At 49.4% G+C, this 18,027-nt stretch overlaps 1 protein-coding gene across 1 annotated transcript in view; it reads left to right on the plus strand.

The window, feature by feature from the left end:
* The window catches only part of IQGAP1 (IQ motif containing GTPase activating protein 1), a 178,739-nt gene that overhangs the window by 2,656 nt on the left and 158,056 nt on the right, over window positions 1-18,027 (plus strand). Inside the window, exon 2 of the mRNA XM_065412617.1 lies at window positions 8,757-8,856. Coding sequence (XP_065268689.1) covers window positions 8,757-8,856 — 100 coding nt within the window. The remainder of the gene's footprint in view (window positions 1-8,756; window positions 8,857-18,027) is intronic.

Consider the following 18,027-nt stretch of genomic DNA (forward strand, 5'->3'; position numbering starts at 1 on the left):
TGCGGCTGTGTACAATATAACTAAACTTGTTTTTTTGTTAGTGTCAGGGCTGGCTCCAGGCACCAGCGCAGCAAGCTAGTGCTTGGGGCGGCCCATGGAAGGGGGTGGCACGTCCGGGTCTCCGGCGGTGGGTCCCTCAGTCCCTCTCGGAGGGAAGGACCAGCCGCCAAAGAATGAAGCGGTGCGGTAGAACAGCCACCGATCGTGGCTTTTTTTTTTTTTTTTTTTGCCTGCTTGGAGCCGGCCCTGGTTAGTGTCCATCTGCATAGTTTTTGGGCACCTCCCCAAAGATAGTAACCACAGCTGCTTTGGGCAGTGTGCTATTTTTGTCCCTTCTTCCTTGCAAACAATTGGTGCTATATTTTTATTTGTATTTTTTTAAATCTCTATTTCTTCCCTTCCTTCTCTCCTAATATTCCTCCTCTTGCCCCCCTCCCCCTTCTTGTCTTCACATCTCTTTTCTTAGTCATTTTTTTAGTTGCAGCTGTGGGAAAGCTAAATCAAATAAATATTTTACACTTTGTTCTGAAGGCTGTGAAACTTGTAGTCATTTTTATCTCCTTGGACATGAGTACCAAAGCCTTGACTCTGTCTTGCTCTGAGGTTGACAGCTTCATAGCTCCCGTGGAACATAAGAGTTGGGGGAAGTTCCTGGTTGTGAAGAGACACCTTTCTGAGGTATCTTGGGCTGGTTCCATGGGGGACCTTAAAGATTAGTATTAAGACCTTGTATTTGATCCTGTATTCTGTGGGGAGTTGGTGTAATGAGTGGAATACTGGTGTGATGGGCCTTTCAGTGGCTAGCAGGAGGGGAGGTGGGCTTCTCAGTGGGGTGTTGTCCCTGAACTTTGCTGGTATAGTCTATTCCAGGCCTGCACAACTCGTAAAGTGGCGAGGGCCATATTACTCCAAAGAAAACAGCTGAGGGCTGAACCCCCCCCCCGGCCCCGCCGAACCCCCCCCCGAAACACAACACACACACCCCCAGCGCTGCCCGCCCCGTGGAAACAAACCCTCCTTCCCCAGCGCCACCCCACCAAAACAGCGGTATTGAATTTTTGTAATATGTTATAGTGGGCTCCTAAGGTAGTATAATTAAGGTAAAAGAAAAATGTCTTTTTGCTAGAAGTAGAATAAGATCTTCCCCCCCACTTTGTAATCAATTGCCCTGTTGAATGAATGAGGTGTGAATGAGGAAGGCATGGAAGGCAGGCACCTCCAGACAGCTGCAACCCTTGGAGAGGGGATGGGAGCCAGACCAGATCAACCAACTCACCGCTCGCCTCCTCAGTCCCCCCTCCCCCACCACCGGCTCACCTGCACCCCCGCCACTGCTTGCCCGCTTGCCTCCTCAGCCCCTGGCTCACCTGCCCCCCCCGCCACTACCCGCCTGCTCGCCTCCTCAACCCCCCCCCCCACTCGCCTACTCACCCCCTGCCACTGCTATGTGAAAGGGGTCACCAGTACAAAAGTGAGAACCACTGTGCTACAGGCTTAGAATTGTTCAAAAAAAGCATCTTCCCTTCTACTAATGTGCTGCAGCAAGCACAGTCACTAGTCCTCATTGTCTAAATGAATAGTTTGATTTGATGTAAGGTGTGACTATTACAAGGGGCCAAGGTCCCACTTTATCCCTTAAGCCATAAAAAAAAGGAATATTTGTGTTTAAAAAAAAAAAAAAAAAGTCGTCTCTGGAACTAACTCCCATAAGAAATCATTGAGGCTAAGATACCCAACCCAGACCTCATCTCTTGGTTTAAAAAAATTGACATTTATATGGATGAGAACATCTGCAGTTGGTTACATTAAATAAATACAAATTGAAGGGCTATAAACTCTCAGGTTTCAGGGCATAAGCCAACCTCTGACTGACAGGGTTAGGAAGAAACTTCCCCTATAGGGAAGTGTAAGCGTGTGGACTCACCCCTGCAGCACCTCCTGCTGGTCATCTCAGGGAATTAGCTCTCCAGCCCTCCAGAGCACCCTCTGCAGGCCGGTGTCCCCCACCGCTTGGCCCCTGTGTCCCTCCCAGACCTGGCAGTCATTGTCTAGCCTCATGCCCTGGGGCAGACTGCAGTATCAGCCTACTCATCACCAGCAAGGTTGGGTTTGGACCTGCTGCCTTTGCCTACCCCTGGGCTGCTCCCTGCAACCCCCAGTACTTATTTGCCTTATGCTAGGCCACAGCCTGTGGCTTTCCAGGCTGGAGCTCCCCAGCGCCTCTGCCTTTCAGCAGCCCTGTTCCACTCAGGTACCCTATCTCTAGCTCCCTGCAGCCAGGCCCATCTCCCTCTACAGCTAGAGAGAGACTGCTGAGCTCCTGGCTCCCAGCCTTTTTATACAGGCCAGCTGTGGCTTGATGGGGTGTGGCCCAGCTGTGGCCGCTTCCCCAGTCAGCCCAGCTTTTAGAGCTGCAGCCCTCTCCAGGGCTGCTTTTACCATTGCAGCCCTCTCCCAGGGCTGATTTCAAGCCCTTCAGGGCAGGAGCGGGTGTCCACCCTGCTACAGGAAGTTATTTCAGAACTGCCCACTATGGGATTTCTTATAATTTCCTTGAAGCATCAGGTACTGCCTTCTGTCAGATGTAGGATACTGCACTAGATGGACCATTGGTCTGATCTAGTATGGCAATTCCTATGTTTTAAAACAAAGCAACCCCCTAACAAAACAAAGAAAGCAAGCTTTGGGTTTCTGGTGTGACAGGCCAGTGATAATTGTAGATTTTCAGTTTGAAAAAACAATAAAAGTCCATTGACCACTGCAGATTCTCCTTTTTAATATAGCAGAAAATAGGGTTGAGATTTTCAAAGCTTCCATTACAATTAGTGGAAGAGATATAGCTAAATCCCCATAACTACTCTGAGAACTTAAACTTAGGCTTCTACAGCAACAGCAAGATGCAAGTGAGATGTCATTTGGTTCCAAGTTCAGCTATAACAAGGAACTTTGGGTGCCACTATATGTTTCCTTTCCTGCACTGTGAAGAGCAAAAGGATTGTGAGGTGGATGTACTCCCGTTTGCTCTGTGTGGGATACCTTTCTCTCCATTCATGTTCTTTCTGCACCCTCCCCACATGCATAAAACATCCAGTCACCCTTCTATATACTTCCCTTGCTTCATTTGACACAAGAAGAGCATTCCTTGGTTCCTTCTGCTACAAGAGCTTTTCCCACTGATGTGATTGTGTCCCTTTTAAATGAATTCATATTACATTAAAAAACTGTTTAAATTTGCAATCTGAATGAAATGTTAACACTGAAAAGTCAGGAAATTGCAATGTTAATGCTAAACCTTAGGTCTGCCCCCTCGTGCTGTATGCATTATAATACAGTCTTTAATTACATGACTGCATGCTATTATTTTCACAGGACCCATTCATCGTTCAATGTATAGTTTAGAACAGTGTTTTTCAAACCGTGGGTCGCAACCCACTACTGGCGCCTTGCTCTGGTCAGCACCATATAAGGCGCCTTGCTCTGGTCAGCACCGCTGACCGGGACGTTAAAAGTCCCGTCAGCAGTGCTGCCCAGCTAAGGCAGGCTAGTGCTTACCTTTTCTGATACCGCGCTGTGCGCTGGAAGTGGCCAGCAGCGGGTCCAGCTTCTAGGTAGGGGGGCCACGGGGCTCCGCCCTGAGCACCAGCTCCGCACTCCCATTGGCCGGCAACCGACCAACAGGAACTGGGGGGGCGCGGCGGTACCTGTGGGCAAGAGTTGTGCGGAGCCGCTTGCGTGCCTCTGCGTAGGAGCAGACCTGCTGCTGGCCGCTTCTGGGGCGCAGCATGATCCGCGGTGCACGCCGGAGTTAAGTCCGTACCCTAATCCTCTGCCCCAGCTCTGAGCCCCCCCAAACCTGTAACCCCTTCCTGCACCCCAAACCCCTCATCCCTGGCCTCACCCCAGAGCCTTCACCCCCAGCCCAGAGCCCCGACCCCCTCCCGCACCCCAACCCCCTGCCCTAGCCCAGAGTCCTGTCCCACACCCTGAACCCCACATTCCTGGCCCCACCCTGCAGCTCTCACCCCTGCACCCCAACCCTCTGCCCCAGCCCTGAGCCCTTCCCACACCTCAAACTCCTCATCCCCAGCTCTGTTGGGTCACGGGCATCAACAATTTTTTTCAAATGGGTCCCCAGAAAAAAAGCTTGAAAACCACTGGTTTAGAAGATGTGCACTCAATGAGGCAGGGGTTCATAGTGAATGGGAAGATGGTCTTCTAGATTTGTGGCTCATTTTGGGCCTAGTTGTGTTTGAAGTTATCACAGTATAAATCTGGCATAAATCCATTGAAACTAATGGTCTGATTCTGAATGTTCTTGTATGTATATGAGTAGATTTGTACCCTCTGAACAGTGAATGAGGTAGGGATCTTCTCACTGAACAGTGGAAACAAAAATAAGCTTGCTCAGCTGTCTCACTAATTGTGCACTGATTGAGTTGGGATTCTTAGGAAATACTGTCATGTGATTATGTAGTTTAAATACTGTATTGTAATGCAGATTCACAAGGAGGCAGTGTTAATGTTGCACAGGCCCCAGACCTGGCCCACAGGAGCTCAAAGCTGCACTGCATGGAAAACCAGGCTTAGCTCCAATTTGGACCCTGCTCAGTGTGGAGGGAATGTCTGTGTAATTTAGTTATGGAGGTTTATTAAGCCTCTCTTAAGCATGTGTAAACTGCACTTTTTCAGAGATTTATAACTTGGCCAACTTCGGGTGGATTTTCATGGGCACAGCAAAAGGATTGCTCTAACAGAGGCCATCTCTGCCTAAATTTCAAGTTCCTGCTCCAAAGGATGGGGCCACTAAAGCTTCTCCGTTTTAGTTCGTTTCAATGCCAAAACCTTTAGGATGGAAATGCTTAGGCATCCTTAATAGGATAGCTATTGTTACATGCTCCAGCTACAGTAAATTTTAAAATCTCATTCACATAAAATATTTCTTCTTATGTATATAAATATTTTGAGAGATTTTTTTGTATATTGTGGCAAATTGCCTGCACGACTATGATGGGTCTTGCGCTTTCTCTTCGGGGGGGTTCAGGGCACCATTTCTTGCCCCTGAACTGGAATATTAACTGCCCCACTAGTGTCCTAGAGGAGGGGAGTGGAGAGAGAGGGACCCAGGCCCACCCTCTACTCCGGATCCCAGCCCAGGGACCCTAGGGATAGCGGTAAACCACTTGAACTAGCAGTTCCTTCCCCTGGGCCACTTCCTTCTCCTGCCCTTCAGCTTGTGGGGGTCTTCCTGCTCTCCCTCTGCACAAGCCAGGTGTCCCTTTACCTAGGGTCTTGGTGGTCTTAGCCCACCGCAGCACTTCTCCAAACTTTCCTCTGCTTCCCTCCAAAGTGCTCTCTGCTCCAGCTCCAATCCACTCTGCTCCAACACCTTTCCCTGTCTGATTGAAGCAGGGGGTTTATATCAGGTGCTCTAATTGGCTTCAGGTGCTCTAATTAATCTATAGCAAACTTTCTTCCCTCTACAGGGAATAAGGCTCCCTTCTAACCCTCTCCTGCTGCCCTCTGGCCATGCTGTATCACAATATAAATATTTTATGTATTTATGTAAATGAGATTTTACGTATATAAATATTTTATGTGAATGAGATTTTTTTTTTTAGGCTGCTATTCATGTCTGGAATTAAAATAATCTCTAGAAATCTTATTCTGACTTCCTGCATAACACAAGATTTAGAACTTCATACATGGTAATGTAATTTCATGTAATGAATGCAATATAAATAATGCAGTCTAACAGGACATAACTTGAAGATGTCTTATTTTATTGAATAGGTTGGGGGGCAGTCAGTGGTTCGTAACATTCATTACACATATGAGAGGGGATGTGTTGTATTAATTTCATGGGTCAAAAGAGTTAAAGGTGTTATAAACTTTTTCAATGTCCAATATAAAAACAGTGATACGAGGAGGTTTGTTTTTTTAGAGACCTTGATTTACTCGGTTTCCTGGCAAACACACACAATCACTTATTTTAAAGTTGAAAGTTTGTTGATTAAACACAAGAAAGAACAAGAAATAAAACAAGCATTTATACTGAAACTGGAGAGAGGACAGGAGGAATCATAGAATATTAGGGTTGGAAGAGACCTCAGGAGGTCATCTAGTCCAATCCCCTGCTCAAAGCAGGACCAACACCAACTAAATTAGGGGTGGCCAACCTGAGCCTGAGAAGGAGCCAGAATTTACCAATGTACATTGCCAAAGAGCCACAGTAATACGTCATCAGCTCCCCCACCCCGCTCCCAGGGCTTCCCACCCACCGGCAGCTCTGCCGATCAGCGCCTCCCCTTCCCTCCCCGCACCGCCCGATCAGCTGTTTCGTGGCATGCAGGAGGCTGGGGGGGGGGGGGGGGAGAAGGAGCAAGGGCACTGCAGGCTCAGGGGAGGGGGCAGGAAGGGGAGGTGGAGTGGGGGCAGGGCCTGTGTCCTTATTTCCCTTTTTATAGATGGACACTATATTTGCCCTTTTTCAGTCTTCTGGAATCTCTCCCATCTTCCATCAATTCTCAAAGATAATCGCTAATGGCTCATATATCTTCTCAGTCAGCTCCTTGAGTATTCTAGGATGCATTTCATCAGGCCCTGGTGACTTGAAGACATCTAATTTGTCCAAGTAATTTTTAACTCGTTCTTTCCCTATTTTAGCCTCTTCTGATCCTACCTCACTTTCACTGGCATTCACTATTTGAGCTATGAGGTGACTGATAGCTCAAAAGATGAGGCTGGAGTATTGACTCTGATCTTTGCCCATGAAGAGATGATTAGAGTCTTTGGTGAGAGCAGTTTTAGTGGAGTACAGGAGCAAGAAGCTGAATTGGAGGAGAGAAATACCAAACAGGGCTTGTAGATAGTGCATTCAGTAATCTTAGAGATGAGATGGAGCAGTAATTATAGTGTGTGGGGAAAGAACTAGAGTGTGAGAGGATTCGGGAGGGAATAAGTGGGCATTAGGGAGATCAGTGGTCTCTGGGGTAAATGGAGGGGTTAGCGGTTAAAGAGAAGACGAGGTACTTCTGTGCCAGTGACAGGAGAGAAAGGGAAGAATCATTTTTCGATTATTGTGTTTTCTTTCATTTGTAATGGACAGCTTGATTTGGCCATCAAGCCAATGCAGGACAATGAAAAATTGGACCCAGGTTTAATCCCATTTGTTATAATATGGAGTTATGATGAATAAGAGCCATGTAGAGGCACTGTGGTCTAGTAGAGAGGGACATAGACAAGGAATCAGGAGTCCTGGGTTCTTTTTCTGGTTCTGACACTGATCTGCTGTGACCCCTTAGACACGTGGGGGAGGGATGGCTCAGTGGTTTGAGCTTGTGAGTTCAATCCTTGAGGGGGCCATTTAGGGATCTGGGGCAAAAATCTGTCTGGGGATTGGTCCTGCTTTGAGCAGGAGGTTGGACTAGATGACCACCTGAGATCCCTTCCAACCCTGGTATTCTATGATTCTCTGATTCTGAGTCATTTGCCCTCTCTGTTTCCCCTCCCACTCTTTGTCTTGTCTATTTAGATTGTAAGCCCGTGGTTTCCAACCTTTTTAAGCACAAGATCACTTTTTGAATTTAAATGCAATCCAGGATCTGCCCCACCCCTTCCCCCAAGGCCCCACCATGCTGACTCCACCCCCCCCCTTCATTGCTTGCTCTCTCCCACCCTCACTCAGGTTCACCGTTCTAGGGCAGGGAGTTGGGGTGTGGGCTCTGGGCTGAGGCTGAGGGGTTTGGAGTGTGGGAGGGGGCTCCTGGCTGGGCCTAGGCCAGGGGGTTAGGGTGCAAGAGAGGGTGAGGGGTGTGAGCTCTGGGAGGGAGTTTGGGTGCAGGAGGGGGTTTGGGGTTCAGGAGGAGGTACAGGGTGCTGGCTCCAGGAAGGGGCTCAGGGCTAGGTTAGAGGGTTGGGGTGCAGGAGGAGGTACAGGGTGCTGGCTCCAGGAGGGGGTTAAGGGCTGGGACAGGGGGTTGAGGTGCAGGAGGGGGTTCTGGGTGCAGAATGGAGTACAGGGTGCTGGCTCCGGGAGGGGCCTCAGGGGTAGGGGTTGGGGTGTGGGTGGGGTGTGGGCTCCCACCGGGCAGCACTAACCTTGGGTGGTGGTGCAGCAGGGTTAAGGCAGGCTCCCTGCCTGCCCCAGCCCCACGCTGCTCCTGGAAGCTGATGGCACGTCCCTGTGCTGTGGCCCTGGGGGGAGGGGCATGTGGCTCCGTGCACTGCCCGTTCCTGCAGGCACCGCCCCCGCAGCTCCCATTGGCCTCAGTTCCGCATTCCCAGCCAATGGGAGCTGTGGGGGCAGTGCTTGCAGGCAGGAGTAGCGCACGGAAACCCTCTGCCCCCCACGCAGGGACGTGCTGGCCGCTTCCGGGAGCAGCGCGGGGCCAGGGCAGACAGGGAGCCTGCCTTAGCTCCGTTGCGTTGATGGACTTTTAGCGGCCAGAGATTGCGATCGACTGGCAGAGGCTCCGCAGTCAATCTACTGGTTGGTGACCACTGCTGTAAGCTCTTTCAGTAAAGGACTCTACCTTACTATGTTTGTAAAGTGCCTAGCACAATCGGCCCTCTATGGCCTCCAGGAGCTATTGTAATACAAATAATAGAGAATATGCTGTGTGCACTGATATGGCTCTCCTTGGGCAAGATGACGCATTTTACTGTGGAGATAGGTGCAAGCTGCTGAAGTCAAGGGTCACTTATATACCTGCACATCAGGTATGTTGAAGACTGACAATGTTTTTGACTCTTTGCAGCTGTCCTGGATAATGAGAGGATGACAGCAGAGGAGATGGATGAGAGAAGACATCAGAATGTGGCTTATGAGTATCTTTGTCATCTGGAGGAAGCAAAGAGGTAAGGAGGGGAGGCTTGAAACTATTGGGATATCGAGAGGTATTATTGTACCTGCTTAAGAGAGTATTTGGACATAATTTAGCTCTTGACTGTTGTTGAGTGACTATATGAGGTAGATAGCTAGAAAATGTGTACATATTGTATAATCGGGAGAGAAAACAATGTATGAGGTCAGTGCAAAAAAACTATGTTGATGTAATTGGCTTACCCTATATGCATAAGTAATTTAAAAATATTGTATGTGAAAATGTTTTGCCTGCATTATAGGTGGAGAGAGAGTGACACAGGTAAGACTGCCTAACACTTCCCACTATAATCCTCTGTTTTTAGTTCCTTATAACTTTGCCAAAATGTGATGGTTTTGGATGAAATTTTCCATGGTGGGTCTCAGTTTCCATGGTGGGTCTCAGTTTCCAAGAACAAGATTTGGGTAAAATAGTTTTGCCAATATCAATACATTTTTTCCAAGCATTTTTGAACAATTCTAGTGATTTGGAATTTGGTGAAAAGTTTGAAATTTGGTAGGTGATTGGTCTTGGGGTCAGAGAGATGACTGTTGTTGCCTCCATGAAAACCCAGCCATATTTGGCCAAGATACAAGATGGAGTATCTTGGCAGTAGAACTTGTTCTATACTTGCTCCGTAATTTTCTGAATGTTCCACCTGTACATGTTTCCAAGCTGCACGGAGTTGCGTGAGTCTGCCTGCATATCCTTCTCCTTCAAAATATCGTTTAGGAAAAAGCACATTGAACTGGGAGCCAGGAAACTGTGAATTTAAATCTTACCTCTTCCAGTGATTGTTGACTATTTCTGAGCACAAGGTCACTTCTGGTAGATCTGGGAGTAGAACCCTCGGCTCTAATATGGCAAACCCAAGTTGAATCCACTTGCGCAGCTTTCCAAAAGAACCTGCTATATTTATGTGCTTGGTTATGCACCCTGCGAAATGGGGCTACTTCTGTATATATATCTCACTGTTTCAGTGCTTGATGTATTCCTCTCTAGAAACTGGTTCATAAACAAGCCACTATGATAGTACTTCAGCTCCAGTGGTAGAGGTCTAGGCTGCTGTGCTGAAGATCCCAGGTTCAAACTCTGCTGGCCACTCATTCAATGATCAGTGCATGCTATGGAATTTGTTTTTCAGTTTACTTCTTTAAAAACTTGGAAAATACCCTAAAAGTTAGGCTTAAAAAAAAGTGAAGGTTGCAAATTCAATTACTGAAAATATAGGAAATACCATAATTAAAGTTGATCATATGTGTATGCATTATGATCAGTCTCTGCATGATCCCATACAATTGTTTTCCACAGGACCTCGGCCTGATTCAAGGTACAGGCTGCAGGGTGCTCACTGAATGGGAGCTGCTGGAAGCGGCGGCCAGTATGTCCCTCGGCCCGCGCCGCTTCCAGCAGCTCCCATTGGCCTGGAGCAGTGAACCGCGGCCAGTGGGAGCCGCGATCGGCCGGACCTGCGGACATGGCAGGTAAACAAACTGGCCCGGCCCGCCAGGGGCTTTCCCTACACAAGCGGCATCCCAAGTTTGGGAAACACTGATCTAGATAATTGGTTCCCAAACATTTTACTAAGGCAACCCACCAGCTGCATCTTGTCTTTCTTTTTTTTTTTTTAATGATTCACCATTACATATATGTGTGACGGGTTGGACCCCCCTTCTGGGATGACATCTGATATACTGGGATTTCACTGAGTCAGCCTGCTCCACTAGCCTGGGCTCCCTCTCCCTGTTTTCCTGAATCAGGCTCTCTGGCAGCACACACACACACACAGGTAGGGACGCACCAGCTGTAGAATCACACACAGTCTGTGAGCAGCTGTCTATGGGAAGATTCAGCTAGGAAATTGCTCAGCGCTCAAGTGCAGTTCCCCTCTGGAAAGTACACCCAAAATAACGTTGTCTTGCACTGTAGAGAAATCTGTACAACGTAAGCTCATAAATTTGCCCCCTCCCTCAATGTGGAGGAAGATATGCACAACTTCTTGCCCCCCCCCCAGTTATAAATTGCACAAACTGGGTTATGTTATAAACAAGAAATAAGTTTATTAACTATAAAAGGTAAATTTTAAGTGATTATAAGGGATAGCAAACAGAACAAAGCAGATTACTGAGCAAATAAAACAAAACATGCAAATTAAGCTTGATTCTCTAAAGAAACAGGTTACAAAATGTAATTTCTCACCCTAAATGTTGACTTAGGCAGGATGCAGAGTTTCTGTAGCTTAGAGTTCCAGTTATTTCTCTTTACAGACTAGACTCTTCTGTCTCAGTCTGGACTCAGCCCTTGCCTTTCCCTCAGTTTAGGTCATTTGGGCCCATCTCCCTGCTCCAGGGGTTGCAACCTGGTGTTGGGGGGTCACAGCACCACTCAGATTTGGCCCATTGGTCGTCTGTTCTCTCTCCCCCCCCCCTCCAAAAAAAAAGAATGGAGGAGTGGCTGGGCCAAATTACAGTGAATCGTGTTGAGACCTGGTTCATAGGGTTGCAGCGCCACTTAAATTTGGTCTGGCTGCCTCTCCGTCATATAGTGGGATGGCCACACTGAACCTGAGTGGTACTGCGACCAGTGGCGTAGCCAGGTGGAGGGAACAGGGGGAGCGATCAAAAAAAAGGCGCCACCCTCTGCGGCGCTTTTGCTCACTCGGCAGCGCTCCGGGTCTTCGGTGGCACTGAAGGTCCCACCGCCGAAGACCCGGAGGGTCTGGGAGGCAGGATCTGTGGGGGGCACTTTTGGGGGCCCGCAGGCCCAGAGTGGCCCAGGGGATTAGTGGGAGACGGGGAGCAGCCTGCTCCGCTTCCAGGGCCGGCTCCAGGCACCAGCCAAGCAAGCTCGTGCGTGGGGCCGCAGATTCTAAGGGGCGGCATTCCCGCCAATCCTAGGGCGGCACAGCTGCCCTATTTTTTTTTTTTTTTTTTTTTGCTTTGCCTCCGGGTCCGGCTGCCCTGCGCCCTGGGGTTTTTTGTTTTTTTTTTGCTTTGCTTCCGGGTCCAGCCGCCCTGCACCCAGGGTTTTTTTTTTTTTTGGCTTTGCCTCCAGGTCCGGCTGCCCTGCGCCCTGGGTTTTTTTTGTTTTTTTTTTGGCTTGTGGCGGCAAAAAAGTCAGAGCCAGCCCTGTCCACTTCCCTCGCCCCAGCCCCTGCCGTGTCGCTCAGGGGAGAGGGCTTGGGGGAAGGGATCCCACCCTGCACTCACCGGCAGTGGCAGAAGCGGAGCAGCCCAGCCCCAGCCAGCTCTACTCCGCCAGCTCCCAGCCGCGGCACTCCGCTTCCCGCCGCAGGTGAGTGCAGGGGAGGGGGGGACCTTTCCCCAGCCCCCTCCCCCCCAAGCAACACAGCTGGGGTAGGGGCAGGGGCAAGGGAAGCGGAACGGGCTGGGGCCGCGTCGCTCCGCTTCCCGCCGCAGGTGAGTGTGGGGAGCATCCTTTCCCCAACCTCACCGACGGCAGGAAACGGAGCGACACGGCTGGGAGCTGGCAGAGTGGAGTGGGCTGGGGCCGGGCTGCTCCGCTTCCCGCCGCTGCTGGTGAGTGTGGGGAGGGACCTTTCCCCAAACCCTCTGCCCCAGCAACATGGCTGAGGTAGGCGTAGGGTCAAGGGAAGCGGAGCAGGCTAGGGCCGCGTTGCTCCGCTTCCCGCTGCTGGTGAGTTTGGGGGGGAATCTTTCCCTAACCTCACCGCACTCACTGGCAGCGGGAAGCGGCGCACCGCGGCTGGGAGCTGGTGGAGTGGAGCGGGCTGGGGCCCACATTGCTCCACTTCCCACGCTGCTGCCGGTGAGTGCCCCGGCCCCAGCCCCAGCCCCAGCTGCCTTCCCGGGCTCCGCTGCGCCCGGCAGCTTCACCCCCTTCCCGGCCACCGCGCTCGTGATCCTGCCCCTGCCCATGGCTCCCGAACCCTGCCCTGCTCCCCGTGCGGCTCCGGCCCTGCGCTGACCTCGCCCCACTCTCGCTGCCGGCCGCTAGGATTTAAAATCCAAGCCGCCCGCCGCTAGGCACCATGGGAACGCCCCCTCTCGCCCGGTTTAAAGGGACAGGCGTGCCCGCTGCGCCGCAAGGAGGCGCTTCCAGAACACAAGGTCTCAGCCCGCAACGTCATCCCCGTGTGAGTGTAAAAATTAAAAAGACGCCACTTTTGGGGAATGTGCTCAGTGGGGGAGCGGCCGCTCCCCCTGCTCCCCCCCCCCCCCCCCCCCAGCTATGCTACTGACTGCGACCCATGCACCAGGTCACAACACCATGTCCCATGAAACAGAAGCTGCTGCTACGGGGTGAACGTGGGTTGGGCTCACTCTTCAAACCTCCCCTGGGGCCTCTCCTCTGCACTAGACTGTGGGAAGTGTATCTTTGCCTAGGCCAGGGTCCAGTGATGGTTACTCCGGCCCTGGACGTGATGACCCATCTAGAACCTTCTCACGACCCACTGTGTGAGGAACATCTACATCAGTGGTTGTCAACCAGGGGGTACGCAGAGGACTTCCACGGGGTACATCAGAGCATCTAGATATACGTCTAGTTTTACAGCAGGATACATAAAAAGCACTAGTGAAGTCAGTACAATTTAAAATTTCGTACAAAATGTTACACTGCTCTATATTCTATACACTGAAATTAAGTACAATATTTATATTCCAATCTATTTATAATTATATGGTAAAAATTAGAAAGTAAGCATATTTTCAGTAATAGTATGCTGTGACACTTTTGTATTTTATATCTGATTTTTTAAGTAAGTAGCTTTTAAGTGAGGCAAAACTTGGGAGTACACGAGAAAAATCAGACTCCTGAAAGGGTACAGTAGTTTGGAGAGGTTGAGAGCCACTGATCTAAAGCCTTGCATTATTAAAGGTGTGAGTCATTCATTCCCCTTAAATTTGTGGTATTCTTTGAGTGATGGACCCTATTGTATTCCACTGAGGGTTACACATGCGCACCATGAGCCCAGAGTTGGAGAATTTGAAAGTAGTGTCCATTGATCCACACGTGTGCCCTGGCTTGCCTTGTGCTTCTGTCCGAGGCATTAAAGGGTGGGGTAGACTGACCACATCTCCAGTTCCTTCTTATCGCCGCCTGGTCCAGATTGGAACTTTCAGTGCCCTTATCTGTAATGCACTTCTAAAAAACGATAGTTATAGTGATTTTATAGCACTTTTACCAGTTTTATATTCATCTTAGTTTTAAGTGTTAATAGTTTTAGGAATCGTTTTAGGTAGACTTTGGGATTTTCACTCCCCCCGCCCACGTACAGGTACCGGACTATGGCCACAACTCCGGACTTCAAACTCTGCCTCCTGCCTGTGATCGTTCTCGCTCAGCAACGACCACTAATGCTGCCTCTGTTGCCTGGGAGAAACTCATTGCACCTGGCTGCCATGTATTTGTCAGGACTTTCCCAGCCACACCCAAGAAGGCTGGACGTTTTGCCTTCGTAAGCATCTCATTGAGCTCACCATGAGACCGCACTTGGACCCAGGCCAGGGAACCCCCTCGTACGTTGGCCTGATTCAGTGAGGAGTGCGCCTCCCGCAATTATGTCTGATGGCAGTGCCAGCAGAACCACCCCCACAGAACCCATGGCGAGGCCTAGTTGGGAGATAAGGAAGCACTCTTATAAGCATGGGACTAAGTCTTCCTCCAAATCAAAGAAGATGGACGCTCCCTCCACCAGCTCATCCCAAGGGAATGAGTACGTTCCAAGTTCCACATGTATGAAAAAAAGACCCATAAACAATCGGATTCAGTGGTTCTAGGCAACAAACTGTCAGAACTACCGTCTCTGGCACACCATAAGGTGCAGGACTGTCCTGTATCAGGAAAGACTTCAGCACTGGTAACAATGCCTGGGAAAGAGAAAGTGCTTCTTATGCCAGGGAGATCTGGAGTCATGACTGCGCACATCAGGATGCCTTTGCCTTGCCGGATCCAGAATCTCTTCCTCTATCGGGTCCATCTGTGACATTCTCCAGAGGTACAATCTGGATTGTTGAATAGCTGTGTCCCCTCAATTCTCCAAACTGGAGTGCCTTTTATACTGCTTGCTGTAGGAACATTCACTCCTGGCCTGTTCTCTCTCAGCCTCTAGCATGCAAAATCACTCCCAGCTATGTTACATGAATGCTCTGCCAGCCACTCATGAATTGTATTGCAGAGTGACACCAGCAAATTCCCAGCCTTGTCTCCCAGAAACGTGTGTCTTGTACTGCTCAGCACTCTACTGGTAAATGGAAGCTCATAGAAAGTCTGTCATTTCATCAAAGGAAAATAATATGCACAGACCTGGTTATCTCAAGTGAAGATTACCAAACTCTTCAATCCGAACACACGTGGGTTTAGATAAAACAATAAAACAAGGTTATTAACTACAGAAAGATAGATTTGAAGTGATTACAAGTGATGAGGCATAACAGTCAGAATTGATTACAAAGAAAATAAAAGGATAAAATACAAGCTAATACTTTACTTAACAAGCTAAGTGAAGTTAAAAGCCAAAACGTTTTTCTCACCATAAGTTTACAGTAGTCCATACAGGCTGAAAAGCCTCCTAGCCAGAACCCCCCTACCTCCTCCTCCCCGTTCAATGATGCTCCTTTTGTCTTTCAAGCATTGTAGCTGCTGTGAGTAAAGATGGGAAGAGAGAGGTGTATTGTGTTGTGTGTGTCCTATATTCTTATACCATTCTCCCCTCTTTGAGGATTATCTCCAGCTGGGGATCAGGTGACAGCCAGTCTATTTGGACGGTTGGTCACCTGAGGGCAGGGCAGTAGAGTTCAAACCGATGACCAGAGAGGCGAGAACAGGCATTGTGGGACACCTCCTGGAGGCCAATCTCAGCTCTGTAATCGACCACAGTGTCTACACTGGCACCGCAGCGCTGTAGCCTCGGCACAGAAAGCTGTACGCCTCTCAGGGTGTGTGTTTTTTTTATAGTGCTGCAACTGCGCAATTTCTGCGCACCAAGTGGCTTGGCAGTGTGTATACCTTAGGAGTTACAATGCAGAAAGTTGCTTTACTGCACAGAAACTTGCCAGTGTAGCCAAGGCCTTAGTTTATGTTTACACTTAAAAAGCTACACTGGCATAGCTATGCTGCTGTAGTGCTTCAGTGTAGACACTGCCTACACCGACAGAAGGGGTTCTCCTATCAGAGTAGGTAATCCACCCTCCTGAAATGTGGTAGCTAGGTCAAAGGAAGAATTCTTCCATCAACCTAGTTCTGTCTACATCGGGACTTAGGTCGGCTTAACAATGCCTCTTGGGTGTGGATTTTTCACACCCCTGAACAATATAATTAAACCAACATAAATTTCTAGACCAGGCCTCTATCTTTGCTCCGTTAAACTGACCGAAGGACTTTCAGATTCTGTATGCCAGGTGACTAATAAATTATTACCTTGGTTTTGAAAAGGCTTCCTGGTGTCACTTCAAATACTTAGAGAGCATTGTCCCCTGAAGGGGCACAGTATAAGTCTCCCACAGGAATCTGGCTTTGCTGGATTCGCTGCAGGTTGCCATGGATCAGGGATCACTAGAGCGAAGGGATCACTAGAGCGAAGGCCCAGTTTCATACATTCTAAGGCTAGAAGGGACCATTGTGACCATCTAGTCTGACCTGTTGTATAGCACAGGCCATAGAACTGCCCCAAAATAATTTCTAGAGCACAGCTTTTAGAAAAACATGCAATCTTGATTTTAAAATTGTCAGTGATGGAGAATCCTCCACAACCTTTGGTAAATTTTTCCAATAGTTAAGTACTCTCTCCATTAAAGAAATTATGCCTTATTCCCAGTCTGAATTTATTTAGCTTGCATTTCCAGCTATTGGATCATGTTGTACTTTTCTCTGCTAGACTGAAGAGCTCACTATTAAATATTTCTCCATATAGGTACTTATAGACTGTCATCAAGTCACCCCTTAATGTTCTCTTTGTTAAGCTACATAGGTTAAGCTCTTAGAGTCTATCTATACAGCAAGTTTTCTAATCCTTTAATCGTTCTCATGGCTCTTCTTTGAACCCTCTCTAATTTATCAACATCTTTCTTGAATTCTGGGCAGCAGAACTGGACACCATATTCCAGCAGCAGTCACACCAGTGCCAAATACAGAGGTAAAATAACCTCTCTACTCCTACTCATGGGCATTTGTGATGAGGTGTACCTACCCTGCACCAGCCCTGAAAGGATTAACTGTGCTTTGCAGGCTGAGGAAGCCTTGCCCCTCCGACTCTGCTGGGCATGCTCAGCCTGGAGGCAGAGTATAAAAGGAAGCGGCCGAAATCAGTCTGGGCAGGCTACTGAAGGGGGGGAATGCAGATGGCAGGCTCTCTCTAGGGAGCTGCTACAGGCGCCGACTACAGAGCCCTGGCACACAGAGCTCCAGATGGACTCCAGGCAACCTGATGAGCCCAGAGAAGAGACCACACCGGCAGGAACTACACCACTTGAAGACCCCAGAGACCTGTGGGAACTGTGGAGCATTGCCGAGGGAGAAAGGCTAGGAAGCAGCCCAGAGGACTTAGACTTTTCTCCAGTGAGTGAATTGGGGAACCAGTCAGTGTGTTTCAGGAGGATCCCTGCTGACTCAGTGGTGAGCACCCCTACCACCACCAGGGCCCCGGGCTGGGACTCGGAGGAGCAGGGAGGGCCTGAGTCCCCCTACCCTGGGCACCACACACCCTAGGTGGTGCACCACTTCCCCAACAAGCCAATAGGCCACACGGTACCCCAGAAGTGGGCACCCTTAATGACTCTGGCCATTAGGCTGCACTGCTGTGAAAGTAAAGGGACCCTTTACTGCCTCCGGCCATTAGGCAACGCTGCCCTGAGAGGAAGGGCTGCTTTATTGACTCCGGCCACCAGGCCATACTGCCACGTTTTATAGTCAGGATCATGAACACAGGACCTAACTGGCTGCTATACATTTTTTCCCCCTTCTCACCATACGTGACCCAGCACATGGGACGGAGTGTTACCTACCCAGTGACAGTGTCGTTTGGGGGACAGATGGGGGGGGTGTTGCCTGCCCCAAAATGCAAGCCTTGGACAAGTATGGAATTTGCCCCCGCATGCATGGCCCCATTGGCCTGACTGGAGCTGCCCCCCAAACATAGAAGTCAAACTACTTCTATGCTCCTACTCGAGATTCCCCTGTTTATATA

The sequence above is a fragment of the Emys orbicularis genome, chromosome 10 (genome assembly GCF_028017835.1).
Source record: "Emys orbicularis isolate rEmyOrb1 chromosome 10, rEmyOrb1.hap1, whole genome shotgun sequence".
In the NCBI taxonomy this organism is placed as follows: domain Eukaryota; kingdom Metazoa; phylum Chordata; order Testudines; family Emydidae; genus Emys; species Emys orbicularis.